The sequence below is a fragment of the Thamnophis elegans genome, chromosome 4 (assembly GCF_009769535.1).
Source record: "Thamnophis elegans isolate rThaEle1 chromosome 4, rThaEle1.pri, whole genome shotgun sequence".
Classification (NCBI taxonomy): domain Eukaryota; kingdom Metazoa; phylum Chordata; class Lepidosauria; order Squamata; family Colubridae; genus Thamnophis; species Thamnophis elegans.
The window spans coordinates 23,837,743-23,856,122 of NC_045544.1; the positions used below are offsets into that span (position 1 = coordinate 23,837,743).

Genomic DNA, 18,380 nt, shown 5'->3' on the forward strand with positions numbered 1-18,380 from the left:
TTAAACAGCGTAAATAATCTTTCTTGACCATATTTTCAAACAGTAATTCAAAATAATCTAACCAAACCTTCCCTTCTTAGTAAAATTTAAGCAGCGTGGATCAAATATTACTTTACACAAAAATCAGTTTACATTCTATCTTAAGATGATCCCGACCGGCTTTCCCTTCTAATAGGATTTAAACAACGTAAATCATTCCGCATGCATTTAACCCTCATCCCTTGCTTGTCTGATATTTACCACTATCAAATTTATGCAGACATTAGTTTAAGATCTAGCTCAAAATAATTTCACCAAACTTTCCCTTCTAATAAGAATTAAATAGCATGGATCATTCCACATATTCAAATAATACTTTCAACAAGAATCAGTTAACCTTCTGTTTTAAAAAAATAATCTCGTCCAACTTTCCCTTCTAACAGAATTTAAACAACATAAATCATTTTGCATCCTTTTACATTTATGCATTCAATATCACCCCACCAATATACGTAAATCATTCCGCATGCATTTTACCCTCATCCCTTGCTTCTCTGATATTTACCACTATCAAATTTATGCAAACATTAATTTAAAATCTAACTCAAAATAATTTCACCAAGCTTTCCCTTCTAATAAAAATTAAATAGCATGGATCATTCCACATATTCAAATAATACTTTCAACAAGAATCAGTTTACCTTCTGTTTTAAAGTAATCCCTTCTAACAGAATTTACACAACATAGATCATTCCGCATTCATTTTACATGTATACAATCAGTATCACCCCACCAATAAGTTCCGCTTTTTCTACCGGAGAGAGGTCGCAAACCCCCATTCAGTCCACAACTTTGGCAAATATTTTAAAATGTCTAAATCCTCGATCTCCGCTTTTCTGCTTCTCCGAGGGAGGAAAGGCTACCCCCTCCATCTTGCAGCCATGTGGTCTGTTGCTTGCCTTCTCCTTCAGCTTGTCTCTCCTCTTTCCCAAGTGAATCAGGAAGTCCCGCCTTCAAAGTCTTGTAATAGAAATCTCGAGCCTCCGAAACAGAGTTAAGACGAAGTCTTTGATTCTCAAATGTGACCGTAATGCCGGCTGGGGCCTCCCATCTATATTGAATCTGTTGATTTCTAAGCTCTTTTGTTAAAAATGCATAGTCTCTTCTTGCTCTCAACATCTGGAAAGGTATTTCTTTGAAGACAATCAAGTCCTGGTCATCAACTCGCAGACTGTTATTATGAAACTTTTGCATAATCGCGTTTCTGGATTCTTTTGTGGAAAAATATATAATTATGTCCCTCGGGAGCTGTCGCTGTTCCGCTACCAACGAGTTCTGGCGATAGATTTTCCGAATCTGCCAATCAAAGTTAAGTCCCGGGCTTCCCACCGCATGGCTGAAGGCTTCAACAAAGGTCTGTTTCAGATTCTCTCGCTCCTTTTCGCGGAATCCTCTGACTCTTATTGCGAATGCCTTCTTATTAAAATTTATCATCACGAGCTGTTCTTGAGTGTCTCTAATTTTTTGTTGCAATATTTGAATATAAGTAGTCAAATTAAAATTAGCCTCCTCCAAGCTTTCCAATTTATTCTCTATTTCAGCAGAATAATCTGACAGGGCAGACACGGCTGCAAACGTATTCGCCTTCATTTGGTCAATTTTAGACTTTAAATCATCATATAGCTCCAATACAAATTCCTTAATTTCTTGTTTAAAATCATTAAGCATTTGAAAGAAAAATTCCTGTGTTAAAAATTCTCCAGTAGAGGGCGTAGGAGACAAGGGCTGCGATTCCAGTATAGATTCTTTAGATTCTTTGGGCACATTTGCAGAGAGACGCTTCGATTTTGACCTGGGTGCCATTATAAATAAACAAATAAACAGCGCTTTCGCTCCCCTCTGTTTCCAAAAAAAAAAAATTTATTTTGTTAAGGAGCGGTCTGCAGGAAGGTAAAACCGGCTAAGTACATCCCCTATCAGTCACCAACGGAGAGAAATCGCCATTTTGAAGTCTGTTTAAACAAAGAAGGCTCTAAGACAAATGGTGCTGGTATTTAAGATAGTAATAAAAGCATAAATCTCATAGGAGTGGGACCCGCCCGTATTAATCCTAGCTTCAAACAACTTTGCTTTGTCCTGGGGGGGGGGGGGGGCTCGCCTGTCTGGGGCTGCAAAAAAGGCAGCTGAGAAGAACTGGCTGGAGATAAAAGCTCCGCTCACGCTGGGTCTAATCTCTGTCCACAGCCAAAAAAAAAGAGAAAGGCTGTGGATTACGAATAGACCCTAGCACACAGAGCTACTCCCTGCCCCTTTCTTAGCCAAAAAGGGGTGATATCTATGATCTTATTTAGATATACAGACCAGATCTCTGAGAGGAGCTCGGTTGAGCCCTCCTCGGCAACAGGCTCCGCCCCCCCCCCGGCCGAGGGCCGCCTTATATTGAGAGCATTGTAATAGTCCACATGGGAGGTGACCAGTGTCATCAGTAACCATGTCATTATTGACACTAGAGACTAGTCATTCGTGACTATGAGAAGGGATTCCCAGTTAAGAAAATAATGCAGTGGTGCAACAGATGAATCTAGGGAAAAGCCTCCTTAGAGACAGCTGCCACTTGCTCTTTGAGAAGGAATTGAGTCCAGGAGAACCTTCACATTGTGAATTTTGGAAAATGCTATCCAATTTCAAACTAAAGATGGAACGTCCTTGATGCATTTCTTGGTCAGCTTGTGGTTGAAATATACAGCTGGTGTTTATCACCATATTAATGATACCCAACCGCATGTCAACAGATGCTTTCGCCCCAAAGCTTCATCTAGATATTAAACAGGAGAGGTTACAGCACTGAGCCTTGTGGCAGTCCACATGTCATCAGCCTATTATAATTGAAGTGGCTTGTTAGAAAGTTTAAATAAAAGCTTTAAAATGTGGTGAGGTTTTTAAAATACATTTGGGAGGAGGGTGTCAATTCAAATTTATAATAAAAAGGTATATGTTTTATTTCTTAGGGGTTTTGGCTCTTTCCTGGTACCCACCTGTTATGGCTGATGAAAATGGAGATCCCACTGATGGGCTTGTGCCTATAATTTTGGATATTGCACACAATTATAAATTAAAGGTATAGTATTTGAAATTTGTAAAAACTAGCTGTAATGGATTGAATAAAGTAGTCCACTTCGTTATATCAACAAAGTTTGTTGATATTTTATATCCATTTCTCTAAGATTAAATTCCATTGAACTCAGTTGGACTAGTTCTGAGTAGCCATAATTGTATTATCAAATATCATTAATAATTTATTTCCGTAAAATACTGCTTACAAAATGCTATGTTGTTACCTTCCATACATTATATATATTAAAACTGACTGTGCAGCAGTCCTATCTTTTAAATGAATTTTAATTTTGTACCACTCTAGTTAGAAAGCTATTTGAAGCAGTTGTGGAGTCATCATCTTAGAAAGAGCACTTCCCTCTCTTAATTCAAAGCAAATATTACCAAATAAATATATATGAAAATATTTGTTCTTAGGGATAGTAACTTCTAATTCTTTTGAAAATGGAAGAATTGTCCTTAGTCAAAACTGAAATAATGAAAAAAATAATAATACAAGAGTTAAAAAAATAATTTACATGTATTTGAGAAATCTAGGGTAAAGTTTCCTTAAATCTAATCATAATTAGATTATTAAAATATTATTGTAAATATTACTTATATATTTTGTCCCAACCCAGAATTTCAGATAATACTATTATGTCCCAGATGCTAAGGAAAAGATATCATGTACGCTGGCTAGAAATTGTGTGAAGAAATGGCCGGCATAGCCTCTTTAGTAATGAGTTGTCATTATTGCCAGTTCTCTCTTCCTTTCAAAGGATAAGGTTGATTAGGGAGGCAGGGCAGATGTGTTGAGGAAAATTGTTTTCTAATAAGGTAAATCCAATTACATATTCAGGTATAAATTGCTGAACTGGAAAATTTAATAATTTCAACTGCCCAAACCTTAAAATCGATCCCAACACTAATTAAAACTGAACGTTTAATAATTTAAGCATTTCTTGCAAATCAGTACATATTTCTTTTTCCTGGAGACATTAATATCTTGAAATGCTGTTTCTCTGATAAAATAATCATCTGGTGAATTTAATATTAGATGACTCAGTGCCTCTACAGTTTTGCACAAGGCTTTGAAACTATTGGGCAGATATGCCTCAAAATGAATCATAAATGACAATGACACTGAGACTCTTGTTCATTTGAAATTCCAGCCACATTTCTCTTTTCACTGTCGGCACATTTAAGTTTGCTCTTCAGATTGGAGTTGGCAATGCACTTATATTTTCTCTTTCTATGGAGAGATTTAAAACATTATTACAGCATTGTCTTTAGGTGATTTTTCAGCAGATGAAAACATAATTTTAATACTAGAGAGCTATTAACTTTCTGTTGGTGTCATCCTTTTTTTCTGGTTTAGTTAATAATGGCTGCCATATATGGTATATTAGAGAGCTGAGGTGGCGCAATGGTTAAATGCAGCACTGCAGGCTACTTCAGCTGACTGCAGTTCTGCAGTTCGGCTGTTCAAATCTCACCAGCTCAGGGTTGACTCAGCCTTCCATCCTTCCGAGGTGGGTAAAATGAGGACCCGGATTGTTGTTGGGGGCGATATGCTGACTCTGTAAACCGCTTAGAGAGGGCTGAAAGCCCTAGGAAGCGGTATATAAGTCTAATTGCTATTGCTATATTTATTGTTGTACTGTACTGTAATTGTTTTTAATTGTGTTTATGATTGTTTTCTGTCCAGAGTCACTTATCTTAGAAGGGTGGACATAGAAATTAATTAAATGAATAAAGCAAAAAATTAATTGACATTGCAGCATAGAGCATTTTTGGTCTGTGTTTGTATCAAATAGCTATGCTTTCCATTTTCTAACCAATCTGTGTTGGGTGACAACAGGACAAACTCCATTCCCATGTAAAGAACAAAAATTTTATCTCCCTTTTAGTTTTTTCCATTCTTTCGCTACTAAACTTGCAAATATCAAATAAAATTTCTGTTCTTCATAGATAAAGGACTACTGACTTCAATATTTTTCTGCTTTTTTGAGACACTCCATTTTTTTAACAAAAAAAATCATTTTTATGTTTCAGGTCACTTTCCATATTGAGCCATATAAAGACAGAGATGACCGTAGCATGTACAACAATGTCAAGTATATTATAGACAAGTAAGAACTTGGTGGAATATTTGAATATCAATATGATGATTCTATTTTGTCTCATCTGACTTTATTATCTATATGTTTCATGGTGATTTATCAATTAAAAATTGACTCCCTATCAATAGACACAGTTTTCATGAAAATAACCTGTTCTCATTCTTTTTGTTCAAATTCACAATATTTAATATTGCTGTCATTTTTGTTACTGTGTCATGCAGCAACAAATAGGGGGTTACAAGCAGAGCAATTAGGTAATTTTATCTTTCTCAAATGCAATAAATGTATAGACTACATTTTTAAAATTTGCTTTGTTTACTTGCAGCTATCTTGACCCATTCCAGTCCGGCTTCAGGCCTGGCTACAGCACAGAAACCGCTTTGGTCGCATTGACCGATGATCTCTGGAGAGCCAGGGACGGAGGCCACGCCTCCATTCTGGTTCTCCTTGACCTCTCAGCGGCTTTCAATACCATCGACCATGGTATCCTTCTGCGATGACTGCGGGAGGTGGGGGTGGGAGGCACCGTTTTGCGGTGGTTCTCCTCTTACCTCTCGGACAGGTCGCAGTCGGTGTTAGTTGGAGGGCAGAGATCGACCCCTAGGCCCCTAACATATGGGGTGCCGCAGGGTTCGGTCCTGTCCCCCCTACTTTTCAACATCTACATGAAACCGCTGGGTGAGATCATTCGGCGGCACGGGATAAAATACCATCAATATGCGGACGATACTCAGTTGTATCTGTCCGCCCTGTGCCAACTCAATGAAGCGGTGGACGTGATGAACCAGGGACTAGAAGCCGTTAGGGACTGGATGAGGGTCAACAAACTCGTGCTCAACCCAGATAAGACCGAGTGGCTGTTGTGTTTCCCTCCCGCCAATTTGGCAAGTATCCCATCTCTCAAGCTGGGGGGGTCAAACATTACACCCCTCAGACAGGGTCTGCAACTTGGGAGTCCTCCTGGACCCACAGCTGACTTTTGAACACCATTTATCAGCTGTGACCAGGGGGGCATTTGCCCAGGTTCGCCTGGTGCACCAGTTGCGCCCCTACCTGAACCGGGAGGCTCTCACAACAGTCACTCGTGCCCTTGTGACCTCTAGACTGGAATACTGCAACGTGCTCTACATGGGGCTACCCTTGAGGAGTATTCGGCGACTTCAGCTAGTCCAGAATGCAGCCGCGTGAGCGATTGTGGGTGCACCTCGTTTCACCCACATAACACCTATCCTCCGCGAGCTGCACTGGCTACCTGTCGATCTCCGGATACGCTTCAAGGTGCTACTTATCACTCATAAAGCCCTCCACGGTAGTGGATCTGGGTACTTGAGAGACCGCCTACTGCCAATTACCTCCACACGACCTATTAGATCTCACCGATTAGGCCTCCTCCGGGTTCCATCTGCGGGTCAATGCCGACTGGCGACCACGCAGAGGAGGGCCTTCTCGGTGGCAGCTCCGACCCTATGGAACGATCTCCCCGCGGAGATTCGTACCCTCACCACTCTCCAGACCTTCCGCACAGCCATTAGAACCTGGCTATCCCGCCAGGCCTGGGGCTAAGATTGTACCCTCCCAAATGGTATGAATGTTGTGTTTTCTTTTAATTATGTGTTGTTGTATATGTAAAAATTTGTTTCCCCCTTCCCTTTTGGATGTGAGACGCCCTGAGTCCCCCCAGGGAAAAGGGCGGCATACAAATAAACTCCTGAAACTCCTGAAACTGAATTATTTTTAAAGACCTATCTAATGCTATTTAGGCACGCGGTAGCTCAGAGGCTCTGAACCTGTCGCTCAGAAGATTGGTAGTTCAGTGATTCAAATCCCTAGCACCGCATACCGGAGTGAGCTCTGTTACTTGTCTCAGCTTCTGCCAACCTAGCAGTTCGAAAGCATGTAAAAATGCAAGTAGAAAAATAGGGACCACCTTTAGTGGGAAGGTAATAGTGCTCCATGCTCCTATGGCATTTAGTCCTGCTGGCCACATGACCACGGAGACGTCCTCGGACAGCGTTGGCTTTTCAGCTTTGAAATGGAGATGAGCACCACCCCTTGAAGTCGGGAATGACTAGCACATACTGTATATGCAAGGGGAACCTTTACCTAATGCTATTTATGACATTTGAAATGAAATATAATTCAGAAAGGGTCAGGAAGAGTAACTTTTAAGATGATTAGAAATATATATATATATATATATGGAACATTTACTTTCTTTTTTTGTTTGTTTGCTTTTAGATATGGAAGCCATCCAGCTTTTTACAGACATAAAGTCAGTACAGGTAGAACCCTCCCCATGTTCTATGTTTATGATTCTTACATCACAATCCCAGAAATGTGGGCAAACCTGCTCACTGTATCAGGATCTCAGAGTATACGTAATACACCCTATGACAGCTTATTCATTGCCCTTCTTGTAGAAGAAAAACATAAACACGAAATTCATCGAAGTGGCTTTGATGGAATTTACACCTATTTTGCCACAAACGGCTTCTCTTATGGTTCAAGCCATCATAATTGGCCCAGTTTGAAAGCTTTCTGTGACATAAAAAACTTAATGTTTATTCCAAGTGTGGGCCCAGGCTACATAGATACCAGCATCCGACCATGGAACAATCACAACACACGCAATCGGGTCAACGGGAAATATTACGAGACAGCATTCAGTGCTGCGCTTCTAGTAAGACCTGAAATCATTTCCATCACCTCTTTTAATGAATGGCACGAAGGGACTCAGATTGAAAAGGCCATTCCTAAAAAGACAGATTTGACAACTTATCTGGATTATCAGCCGCATAAACCAAATATTTATCTGGAGCTTACGCATAAGTGGTCTGAAAAATATAGCAAAGAAAAGGAACAGTGGCTTACATGAGTTGCTACTGTGATTGAGAATTTGACCATGAATTTATCACTGATAGACCACTTCCTCACAACATCTTCTCAATCTGACTATTCTGCAGCTTTGTTACAGAAAGTTTTCACTTTAAGGAACAAAGGTAACAACAAGCAATACTATCTCTTCAGTTACTTTATTATATGAAGACTGTGTTGGCAATGCTTAATACTGTATATATTATTCTGTACTATAAGTACTGTTTCCAGAGTGTTTGAGTGGTGGTACAAATAGACTGTTAAAGAGCTAAATTCAAAACTGGCTGCAATTAAAATAGTTACCTAAGATATTTGTATGCAGCTGATTTTTGTTTTCATTTTTTGGGAGGGGGATGAAACCCCCTCCAGGTCTATTGTAGATTAATGTGTATATGATGCATGATATTGTAAAGAGAGGAATTTCTCTGGGAACTTTTTGGTTCAAGAACCACTTAAAATTAGTGCTACCTAAGAGCACAGTGTTGAAATACTTCTTGTTCAGATCTTTTTAATCGCCATGTGAATCGCTGGAATTGGAAATAAATTCCCTGTTATTATTTTTAGTGTGCTTTTCAGAACATGAAAAACCTTTTATTTACATTTACTTTATTAAAATTAGGGAGGGAGATGAAATTTTCATAATATTTCCAGACAGTAAAAAAAAATGTTGTGGGAAAGAATGGATTAAAGCAACTACCAACTAAAATTGAAATACTGGGGAATTTAAAGTGTCATTCAATTTATCCATAGGAAAAAGGACTTTAACAGGAAGGGCTGTTCCTAATGAGACCTTAAAACCCACGTTTTGTCCCAAACATCAGAAGGTTTTGGTTTGGGTTTTTTTTTTTAGGAAAATGGTCTAGCAAAATAGTTTTACTTTTCAGAACAGGCTAAGAACATTCATTATTAGTCTTTTGAGTTCTAGTCCTCGAAGTACAAGAGGTCATTTAACAATCATTCAAAGTTATATCTGATCCCCCCAAAAACTATGTATGGCCTTTTTTCAAAATTACAAATTCTACAGAGCCTACCTGATCATTTGCAGGGATGCTGCAGGGTACCCAGCTATTTCCGCCACCCTGCCCTGCCAGCTCCCCAAGGACACTGGACCTGCTTTGCCCCCCACTGGATTCCACATGGTCCTTCTCCTTCCCTCATAATCCCTCACTTTATCTTGTGAAGATCTATAGAGCTAAGGAGTTAGGGGGAGGGAAGGAGAATCACCAATGTCCTATGCAGCCTGAACGGCTGACCTGCATGATTGATTGGCTTGGGAAAGTCTTGTGTTTGGCAAAGAAATGTTTAATTCACTAGCAAAGCAGCCCTTCAACTATAAAAGCTACTTTTATATTGGCTCAGTTCAATTTCTTTTCACAAAAGTGCAGTTTAATAATTCTTAAGCACCCCATTATTATAACTCAAAGTTGTTTATATTGTTTAAAAAAATCCATAAGTATAAAAATTAATCAGCAACTTAAATTTGCTTCCATGAAAACAAGTTTAGTAAAAAGCAAAACTTTTTTGTTGAACCATTTCAAATACAATATTTTGCAAGCTGAGGGTAAAAAACTATTCACATGGACTCTTGTAGTGTGAACATTATTCCATTATAAACTAAATGATGTGATATTTTTATTTTTGCTAGTGATGGGCAAACTCTTCTAACTGAGCCTGAGAAAATAGTTTTATGCATTAAAAAAACCACTACCTTGCTTTATTTTGCATTTTGTTCTAAATCTAATTTGCTATCTGTTTAAGCATCTACAAATCTCATTAGAAGCAGAATGGGACTAGACATTCTTTTGTTGCAGCATTCCAGCTGCTTCTTCTTTTTCACTTGTCTTATTTTCCTGGCCACAAAAACATCTGCTGCAATGGAAGCTATTTCTGCCAAGAAATGTATTTTTTCTAGGTTCCTGTGAACTTGGCATAGAAGCAACCAGACCAAGGGATATAACCTGTATATTTTTTTGTTGAAGAATGGTGCAGGTGCATCTCTTGAAATCCTTTCAATATTGCCATCTGCTGTCAAATGGCCAAAAGAAGTTGAGAAGAAAGCCATGTCTTCAGGCCACTTCATCCACTACTTCTCTCTTTGGCTTTTTAGCAATTGATAAACATTTGAGGAGTTGAGGCTGATGAGGGCCTGGTTTATTATTAGGCATGCTGATAATAGAAATGTAATCATATTTTGCTATTATTTTTCCCCCACAGTGGATCTAGCATTAGTCACCTATCAGAGGAAGTAATGCAGACTTTTTTTAAAAAGCATGCAATTTGAAGTAATTAGCTATGAGAAAAGACATTGTTCTCTGCCAGTTTTGTAATTACATCTAAAAAGTAAATGGGTCATTGCATTTTAGTATATATCTCTATAACAGATACATAATGCATAGATATCAAATGGATATCTGTACATTAAAACAGCGGACTCCAATTTTTCTGGCTCTGGGGACCGGTGGCAGCCAGCGGTGTGAGAGAGAGGATGATTTCGTGCCTGCAACTTAATCCTGCGCAAGCGCAAATAGAGCTTCACACATTGACCCACTGCTTGTGTGGACCAGTTGCCAATGGGCTACAGACCAGTAGCGGTCCACAGATCGGGAATTTGGACCCCTGCACCAAAAGAACAGTACAGATATACTGTAAAATGATTCCTTTTTTAATGCAGCAAATTGTGAGCTGAATTTTATATTTCCTACCTAATTGGAGATTATATCTAATGCATACAAACCCCGCTCTTCAACTATAGATAATAATGTTAAAGTTTAAATTTATTATACAACTCAACTTTCATAGATGCCATAAAAGAGCTGTATTAATGCTATTTTCTTGCCAACAGAAAACTTAAGTGGCTATTGTTTATTTATTGTTTCCACTTATTAATTACTGCAAATGCTTTATGAATTGTCCCTTGCAAGAAAGGATAGGCAGTCTGCCAATGGCAGAGCTTTGTGGAGCAACAGCAAGAAAGATTATACAATTGAGTTTAGTTGCAAAATGGCTGATGCATCTGCCCCTTTGCAGTAGGTACAATTTTAAGAAAGGAAATGGAAACATAGCCTTACATTTCTGTCCTTGGATCGCCTGAACATCCCAGAATGAAAATATATGCTGAAATGTTTTATCCACTTTTAATGACATCACTATGTCATCACAACAAGTTGAACAGTGTGCTGACTGATCAGAATAAGCATGCTTGGAATTGCGTTACTGATATCTTAAGATGTCTCCGAAAAGTTGACAACCTTCATGTAGAGCGTTTACAGTATTTTAAAAATAAATAACACTTCAAAGAAGGCCAGATGTCATATTGACAGAATGAAGAAGCTTAAGGATATCTTGAAGCTTAAGGATATCATGAAAGGAGAAGCTGATTCTTAATTACTTTATTGGTCTACTCTTAATGCCAGAGAAAGAGAAAGCTCTTGTCAAAAGAAGTTTCCACTCTGAGTGGTTATGAATTTTTTACTTGACTTGTCTTACTCAATTCATAGGTGGGAATTTAGGAATAATCAAGCTCTGAAAACAACACAGCTATTTCTTTAGGCACTTTGAATAATCAGGTCAGTTAGCTAAGAGTATATCATTTACTTCTCACTTCCATTTGCTCACTTGGAAATACAGTGATCTACCATAAGTGTATGGATAGAAAAGAGGAACCACATATACACATAGCGGGAGCTTCTAGACACTCAAGTGGCCAGACTCTTTTTCTACAGAGTTGACAGCTGCAGCTGAGATTTCAAACAATCTGCCAGCTAAATAATAGGCCTTTCTCCTTCCCCTCTTCATCATAGAATATTGCTGGCTCCACTTCATTGGATATCTAGAATTTGAAGAGTTGTGCACAATTGTTCTGTCAGCTAGAATAATTTATAGCAGCATTGTTCCTTTAGATATTTGAAATCTTGAAGGAGCAGTTTTGCAATATTACAGGACAAGGATTACAACATAGTCTTTCATTTTCAGTTTTTAGCATTATTGCAGCTATTGCATTGACTGTTCTGATCCCATTTTAATAAGATTCCTTCACTTAACAATGCAAGTTGCCCTTGTCCATGTTTTCATGGGTTTGGATCCTACTTGGGTATTACACATGCACAGCATGGCTTTTGCATATGGATAAAGTATATTTGTTCAGTCTCATTAGCATAATCTGCTTATCAGATGTTCTTTGACTGAAAATTAACCCCACAAATAATAATAAAAAGTACATAAATGTTCTAATCACAAAGCCTATCTATAATTTCGAGAATGGAATTTTAATCCAGTTAGACTCCTTTCACTTAATATACTGTTTGGGCACAAAGGATAGGTCAGGAATAGCAGGTAGCAAATGTAACACTGACTTATCAACTTTTCCCTCTGATATACTGTATTGGGTTCTATAGGATTCATAAAACCTATAGATGTCCTAATGAAATGCAGCTTCCTTGAAAAGGCAAATTGAAATGTCTTAATAAACAGATGACCCCATTAGTATTATTATGAGTACTAATGTTACTAAAATCATTTTTTGACATCATTTTTTTATTTGGATAATAAATTGAACATTTTAGCTAAAATTGAGTCCATGGCTAAACATTTTAGTGAATATTAGTGAAACATGCAGTTAGTGAAATATGCAGATAGTTTTTCTTGTACCATACTTATAGCAAAATGACTAGATATAGTTAAAGTGACTTGTCATTTTTTTCTTGGACAAATGAAATGGAAAACTGTAAAAAACTGTTTATATGTGTATTTGGTTAAGCTTGCAGTTAACTAAGTTGGTTGGTATTTTTCTAACCTCAAAAAAATCTGCTAAAGCTCATCAAGCGGCACATAGTCTATTCCTTTGATTCATTTAGGCAATTTATTCCTGCTGAAAAGAGCAACGTTTATAAGGAAGAAATGATTTTATTACTGCAATTTGCTCGGAAAACCAAATACTACAAAGTATTGATGCACCCAGCAAATTTTTTCTCACATATTCAGAATGAAAAGCAATGATAACCCCAGGAAAGGAAATGCATTTCCTTGTTTACCAGGTTTAAATGAACAAAGGACCGTGAATAATTTGGTGATTGTTGTTATTTTGAATCTGCTTTGATCCTCAATAGTGCATTTCAGAACTAAGGTTCCTATAAATATATAGTTAAGAAGAAAGTTCTGAATATTTCTCTTCATATGGTCATGAATTAGAAAAGGTCATTTTCAATAAAACTGGAAAAATACTGTCTGGTAGAGATGGCAACCTCCAAATGTCTATAAACTCTCACAAAAACCATGATCTTAAGCAAAAGAAAAGTTCATTTTTGTAAATTAATTTCAACATTTTGCACATCCATTCTTATTCAGAATCATATACAAATATTTTCCCATTTTGTTCATGTTAGACTTAATCACAAAAATAGTTAGGCATTGAACTCTGGTTTCAGAATTTTTCTTGTTACATACCTGTGTTATCTGCAGTAGAAGATAAATTCGCATTGGACAACCTAAACACACATTTTTTACATATGTTGAAGTTAAAACATAGGAAAGGGAGGGGGTGGAATTGATCAATACTGAACCTCCATAGGATCATTAAGTAGTTGGAATTTTGTGAAATATCATGTTAGATGGCAATAAAACTGGATGACAATAATTTTTAGATTTAATAGAAATTAATAGAAACTGATACCTGTCAACTAACTTTCTTGTAAATTGAGCTGAAGTCTGCCATATTGAAAAGAATCTGAATATTCCAGATTAGATACACATTACTGCATGCTTAGCTAATACTTCTTTATTCTGCCATGCTATTAATATTTATTTACTTGTTTATATTTATTGTTTGATTTAGGTCTATATCGGAGTCATTAATTTACAAAGCTGATAGCAAACTTTCTACAGTCCATTGAAGTCAATATGCTGATTTGGGTTGTGGAATTCATTATAGTGGTTGTAGGCAAAAACTAGATTAATCAAAATTACAATTAGTTATTTAATTGCAGCTCTGCCTAAATATCCCAGGACAGCTGGATATTTAGTTTCAATAGTTAGTGTAGTAATGTATTTAGGTTTGATTTAAAGCCAGCAGTCTTCAACCACAGAGATTTTTCATGAAACTGCTTAACATAAAATTTCTCTCTTGTATATATACATTAATTTGACTCACAGTTAATACTTTGAATAAGTTAACCTTTAAAAATAGCACTTTGTGTAAAAATAAAGTAGATTACCTATTAGAGCTCATCATTCACCTCTTTTTATTAAATATTAACTTACCGGTATATGTTGCTAATTATTGTGGATTTTTTGATGGAAATAAATATGCTTGGTTATGTTATAACAATTACAAATGCTGTAATTCCCTTGATGTAGAAGTCAGACAACTGGACCCTTGCTTCTATTTATCACTGATGTGGCCAGCTTATATTTTTTATCCCCAAATATGAAAAACATGATAAGCTGTGTCACTGGGTATTAAATCAACTATGTGAACTGCTTTATTGACTTGTTTAATAGTCAATATTTATATTGGCATTCTTTTACTGGGTTTTGTTCAACTAAAGCTCAAGGGGTTAGTTGAAAAATAATTCATGGATACATTTCTGAAAACCCACTGGAAAATTTCACTGTAATATATATTACATGTAATGTATATATAGGCTTTAGTTTTAAAATATTAACATTTTACTCTGCCATACTAAAAAAAATTCCCCAATGTTTCTCCCAAGGTATAAGAAAAAGTTCACTATCGGAGGCAGGGGTTGTGTATTGGAGAGAAAAGCCACTTGTTTGCTTGGCTCTTAAAAATAACTTTTGTTTTGAAATAAATAGAAATAGTGAAGTCGTGAAAAAATGGGAACTTCCAATTTCTGCAGGAAGCTGGAGGACTTTGCAAATCCTTCAGAAGAGCCACTTCAAAGACACAGGAACAAAACTTGTCTGATACATGCTCATCTGCATTGTGAAACATCTCTTTTAAAGACATTGCACAGGAAGATCTAAAAACCATGCAGTTGTTGTCGGTTTTAGGAATAGAATACAAACAGGATGCTTTTACAACCAGTGGTGGGTTTCATTTACTCTTACCACTGGTTCACCATGCATGCACAAGGTCCGTGCATGCACCCAGCCTTCTCCGCATGCTCCCCCCTCAAAAATGTGGCTAAATAGAATGGCATAGAGCCAGCGTGGGTGGGCAGGCCCATCCATGATCTTTGCTACCGGTTCACCCGAACCAGCTGAATACCACCTCTGGTTACAACTATTCCAAAGAAATTATTTGAAGGCCTCTTGTTGTATTCTTTCCAATATTGGAGTAGTGCAGAGCTATAGGTCTTTAGCAAAATAAGCATAAATGTAACCATAACACAGGCCCATGAATAAATATTACACCCAATGGGTAATGACTTTGTACACAGTTTCAGAGTATTTAAAATACCTGTATTGGTCTTTCAATGTGTTCTAAAATTTTACAAGCATATTATAGGAGTATTTGGCCCATAACACATCTGGAATGCCATATTCTTTTAGCGAGCTTTTGAGAAAGCTTGAAAGAAACATGATTTACCAAAATGCTTAGCTATGAAGTTTTATAGGTTTTCACGAGCTAGTAAAATAAACAACAATCTTCCTCTTAATCTCCCTTCTACCCTTCCACAACACATACATTATGTCCAGTTTCAGCAAATGAGACTTAGCAAATTTTGAAGTTTCATGTGGAACTAAGGTAATCACCACATCAATTTATAGAAACAAAACCATTAGATTTATAAGTGTCCCTTGATATTTTTACTACATGTGGTATGACCACTGTTCGGACTCATCTAAACTTCCGCAGGATTGGAGGGGGGAGGGGGGAGGAATTATATGAAACCATTTTAGAATAAAAATTATTTAAAAGAATGTTAATTTGCAAATATTGAATACTTTATTTTAATGACATTGCATGATAATGTGTTTTAATGTACAATATTTCATTTTTGCACCTTTATGTATATCTACCACTCATGTTCATAATGTTTTGATGTACCTAATTTATGTTCACTATGTAGAAAACTGAAATGTATTGTTCATGAAATACAATTTTCAAACAACATATTTCAAAAACCATAAAATCCCACTAAATAATTTACAGTATAATTAACACTTGAACTAAGGACTGCAAAAGATCTACAGTTATGTTTAATAAAGAAAACTTGTTTCTATTATTTCTGTTATTGTTTGTATTCTTGTAAGCTAAAATGGGGAAAGGGCATTGTGATTATATTTACTAGATAATTGATTTAAATGGCTTCCATTTAAATTGCAGACAAAAGTAAATATTTAGTAATTGAATCTTAGATATTTTAGGAAATAATCAGAGTTTAAAATACTTTCACTGTCCTGTCTCTAATGTTGAATTTCCAGATTGTTTCCTCCTCGCAGTTTCTCAGCACTTGAATCATTTTTATACTAATGATTTACACTCCTTGTATTAATGGAAAATAATTAGAATTTGCTATACTATTTTCAGTACAAGCTCCTTTCCTATTTGGAAAATCCAGCATCTCCCTCCCTCCCTCCCTCCCTCCCTCCCTCCGTCTGTCTCTCTCCTTCCCCTTCAAACATATAATGGAAAAGGGATTTTTTTTAAAAAAAATACAATTTCTGAAGCTGATAGAATTTTAATCTCAAATATTTCATCTAAATATGTATTGTCAATTAGTTGTCATTTTTTATCTCTGGGAAAAATAGAAGGTGCCCAAAACTTAATTATTAACACAATTAAGACTAATATCCAACATAACCTTATTTTAGGGACAAATCAGATGAAAGAAATAAGTTTTAAGTTAATGTACATAAGATTTTAATATAAAAATGCTTCCAAGTTGTCTTCAGTTCTCCTTCTAAAAGTAATACTATACAATCACGTATCAAGAGACACTTCAGGATTGTTGAATTCAAATTACTCCAGAGTGGCTTTTGCAGAATAATTGAGTTCTATTGAAGACTTCCACACTGCCCAAATGTGTTGGGATCCTTTATTCTACCCAAACATGTCTAATTATATATATTAAATACTATCATTTGCCCAGATTGCTTGATAAATGGAGAAGAGCCTTTTCCTGCTCCAGTCCTTTCCTGAAGGAAAAACACTGGTAGTACTTCAGCCACTATTCTATGTGGACCCTTGTTAGAATAAAACAGGGATGGGAGATGGAGGAACATTATAGGAAACCCCACAGGCTGGGTTAGCCATTTTTTTATATGTTGTCCTAAAAGACGTGACACCAAGTCAGAAGCTGAAAAAAAATTTATACATCCCGTGACTGCTCCAGTCCTCAGCTCAAGCATTGCTGCACGTAGCATTTGAAATTAGCAGAAATATTGCAGCAGGCCCTGATTCATCATTTAGTTCATTCATTCAGGTTTTCACTTATTTTGCCTTTGTGTTCCCAGATTTGGACATTGTGATCTTGGAATGCAGACCAAGCCGCATTCCTGGAGTTAAAGGGGAATTTTAAATAGAGAAAATATTTTTAATTCTATTAGGGGTTGATTATTTAGTAGACCAATAAGTAAGTGTCATTGCATTCTTTTTACAAACAAAGTCCAAAAATGTGTACCATCATACTTCCAAATCCCTGTCTGCATTTTCAAAATCTGGGCACCCTTCTTTTTCTCATTACTTCAACTTCATCCTATTCTGTTTAACATCTTTTTTTTTTAAGTCATTTGAATTTCTTCTGTCGTGGCTAATCAGCCACAATCTTAGTTTGATTCAGACATCCAGCCAAACTGGGAAACCTCTAATTCAGACCTGGGTATTTTGCAGCTGCTGTGCTATGTCCAGCCTTTTTATTGTCCCTGTCCAGCCTGCAGTGGGGGGGGGGGGAGGGTATGGTAGTGAGGGGGCAGAGAGTGTAACAGAGGGGCAAGCGGGTAGATCACAGAAGTATTGCAGCAGCAGAGGGCCATGGCAAGGGGAGAGCTGTGGTGGCCCTCCACAACCATTCCAGTTTCTCATATGCCCTCTTGGGAAAGTTAATTGCCCACCTCTGCTCTAATTCAAGTCAAACAGTCTTCCAGCCACTATTGTTTATGCATTTTAAAAATGTAAGCTATTGATTATGTGCCATGAAGTCAGTTTTTCTCCAAGATAAACATGAGGTGGCTTATTGCATAAATTAGGCATAAATTGTATTAAAATAATGATAAATAGCATTTCATTCTGAATAGCATAATTAGAGAATTTTACTTAAAATATTATTTATAAAGAAAATCATTTGAAGAAACTGGAAAATGGATTAGAAGGTTTCTTGACAGTAGGAAAAAAACTCCCTAGAATTC

The 18,380-nt window shown here is 36.9% G+C and overlaps 1 protein-coding gene across 2 annotated transcripts in view; it reads left to right on the forward strand.

Annotated features, from left to right (window-relative positions):
• MANEA (mannosidase endo-alpha) overlaps positions 1 to 15,793 on the forward strand; it is a 32,199-nt gene extending 16,406 nt beyond the window's left edge. Inside the window, exons 3-5 of one of the 2 annotated variants that reach the window (XM_032215442.1) lie at positions 2,988 to 3,097; positions 5,131 to 5,207; positions 7,437 to 15,770. In XM_032215442.1, the coding sequence (XP_032071333.1) occupies positions 2,988 to 3,097; positions 5,131 to 5,207; positions 7,437 to 8,073 (824 nt within the window). In that variant the 3' untranslated portion in view covers positions 8,074 to 15,770. Of the gene's footprint in view, positions 1 to 2,987; positions 3,098 to 5,130; positions 5,208 to 7,436 lie in introns of both variants that reach the window. The other variant, XM_032215443.1, reaches the window with a different exon arrangement.
• Positions 15,794 to 18,380: the final 2,587 nt, after the last annotated feature.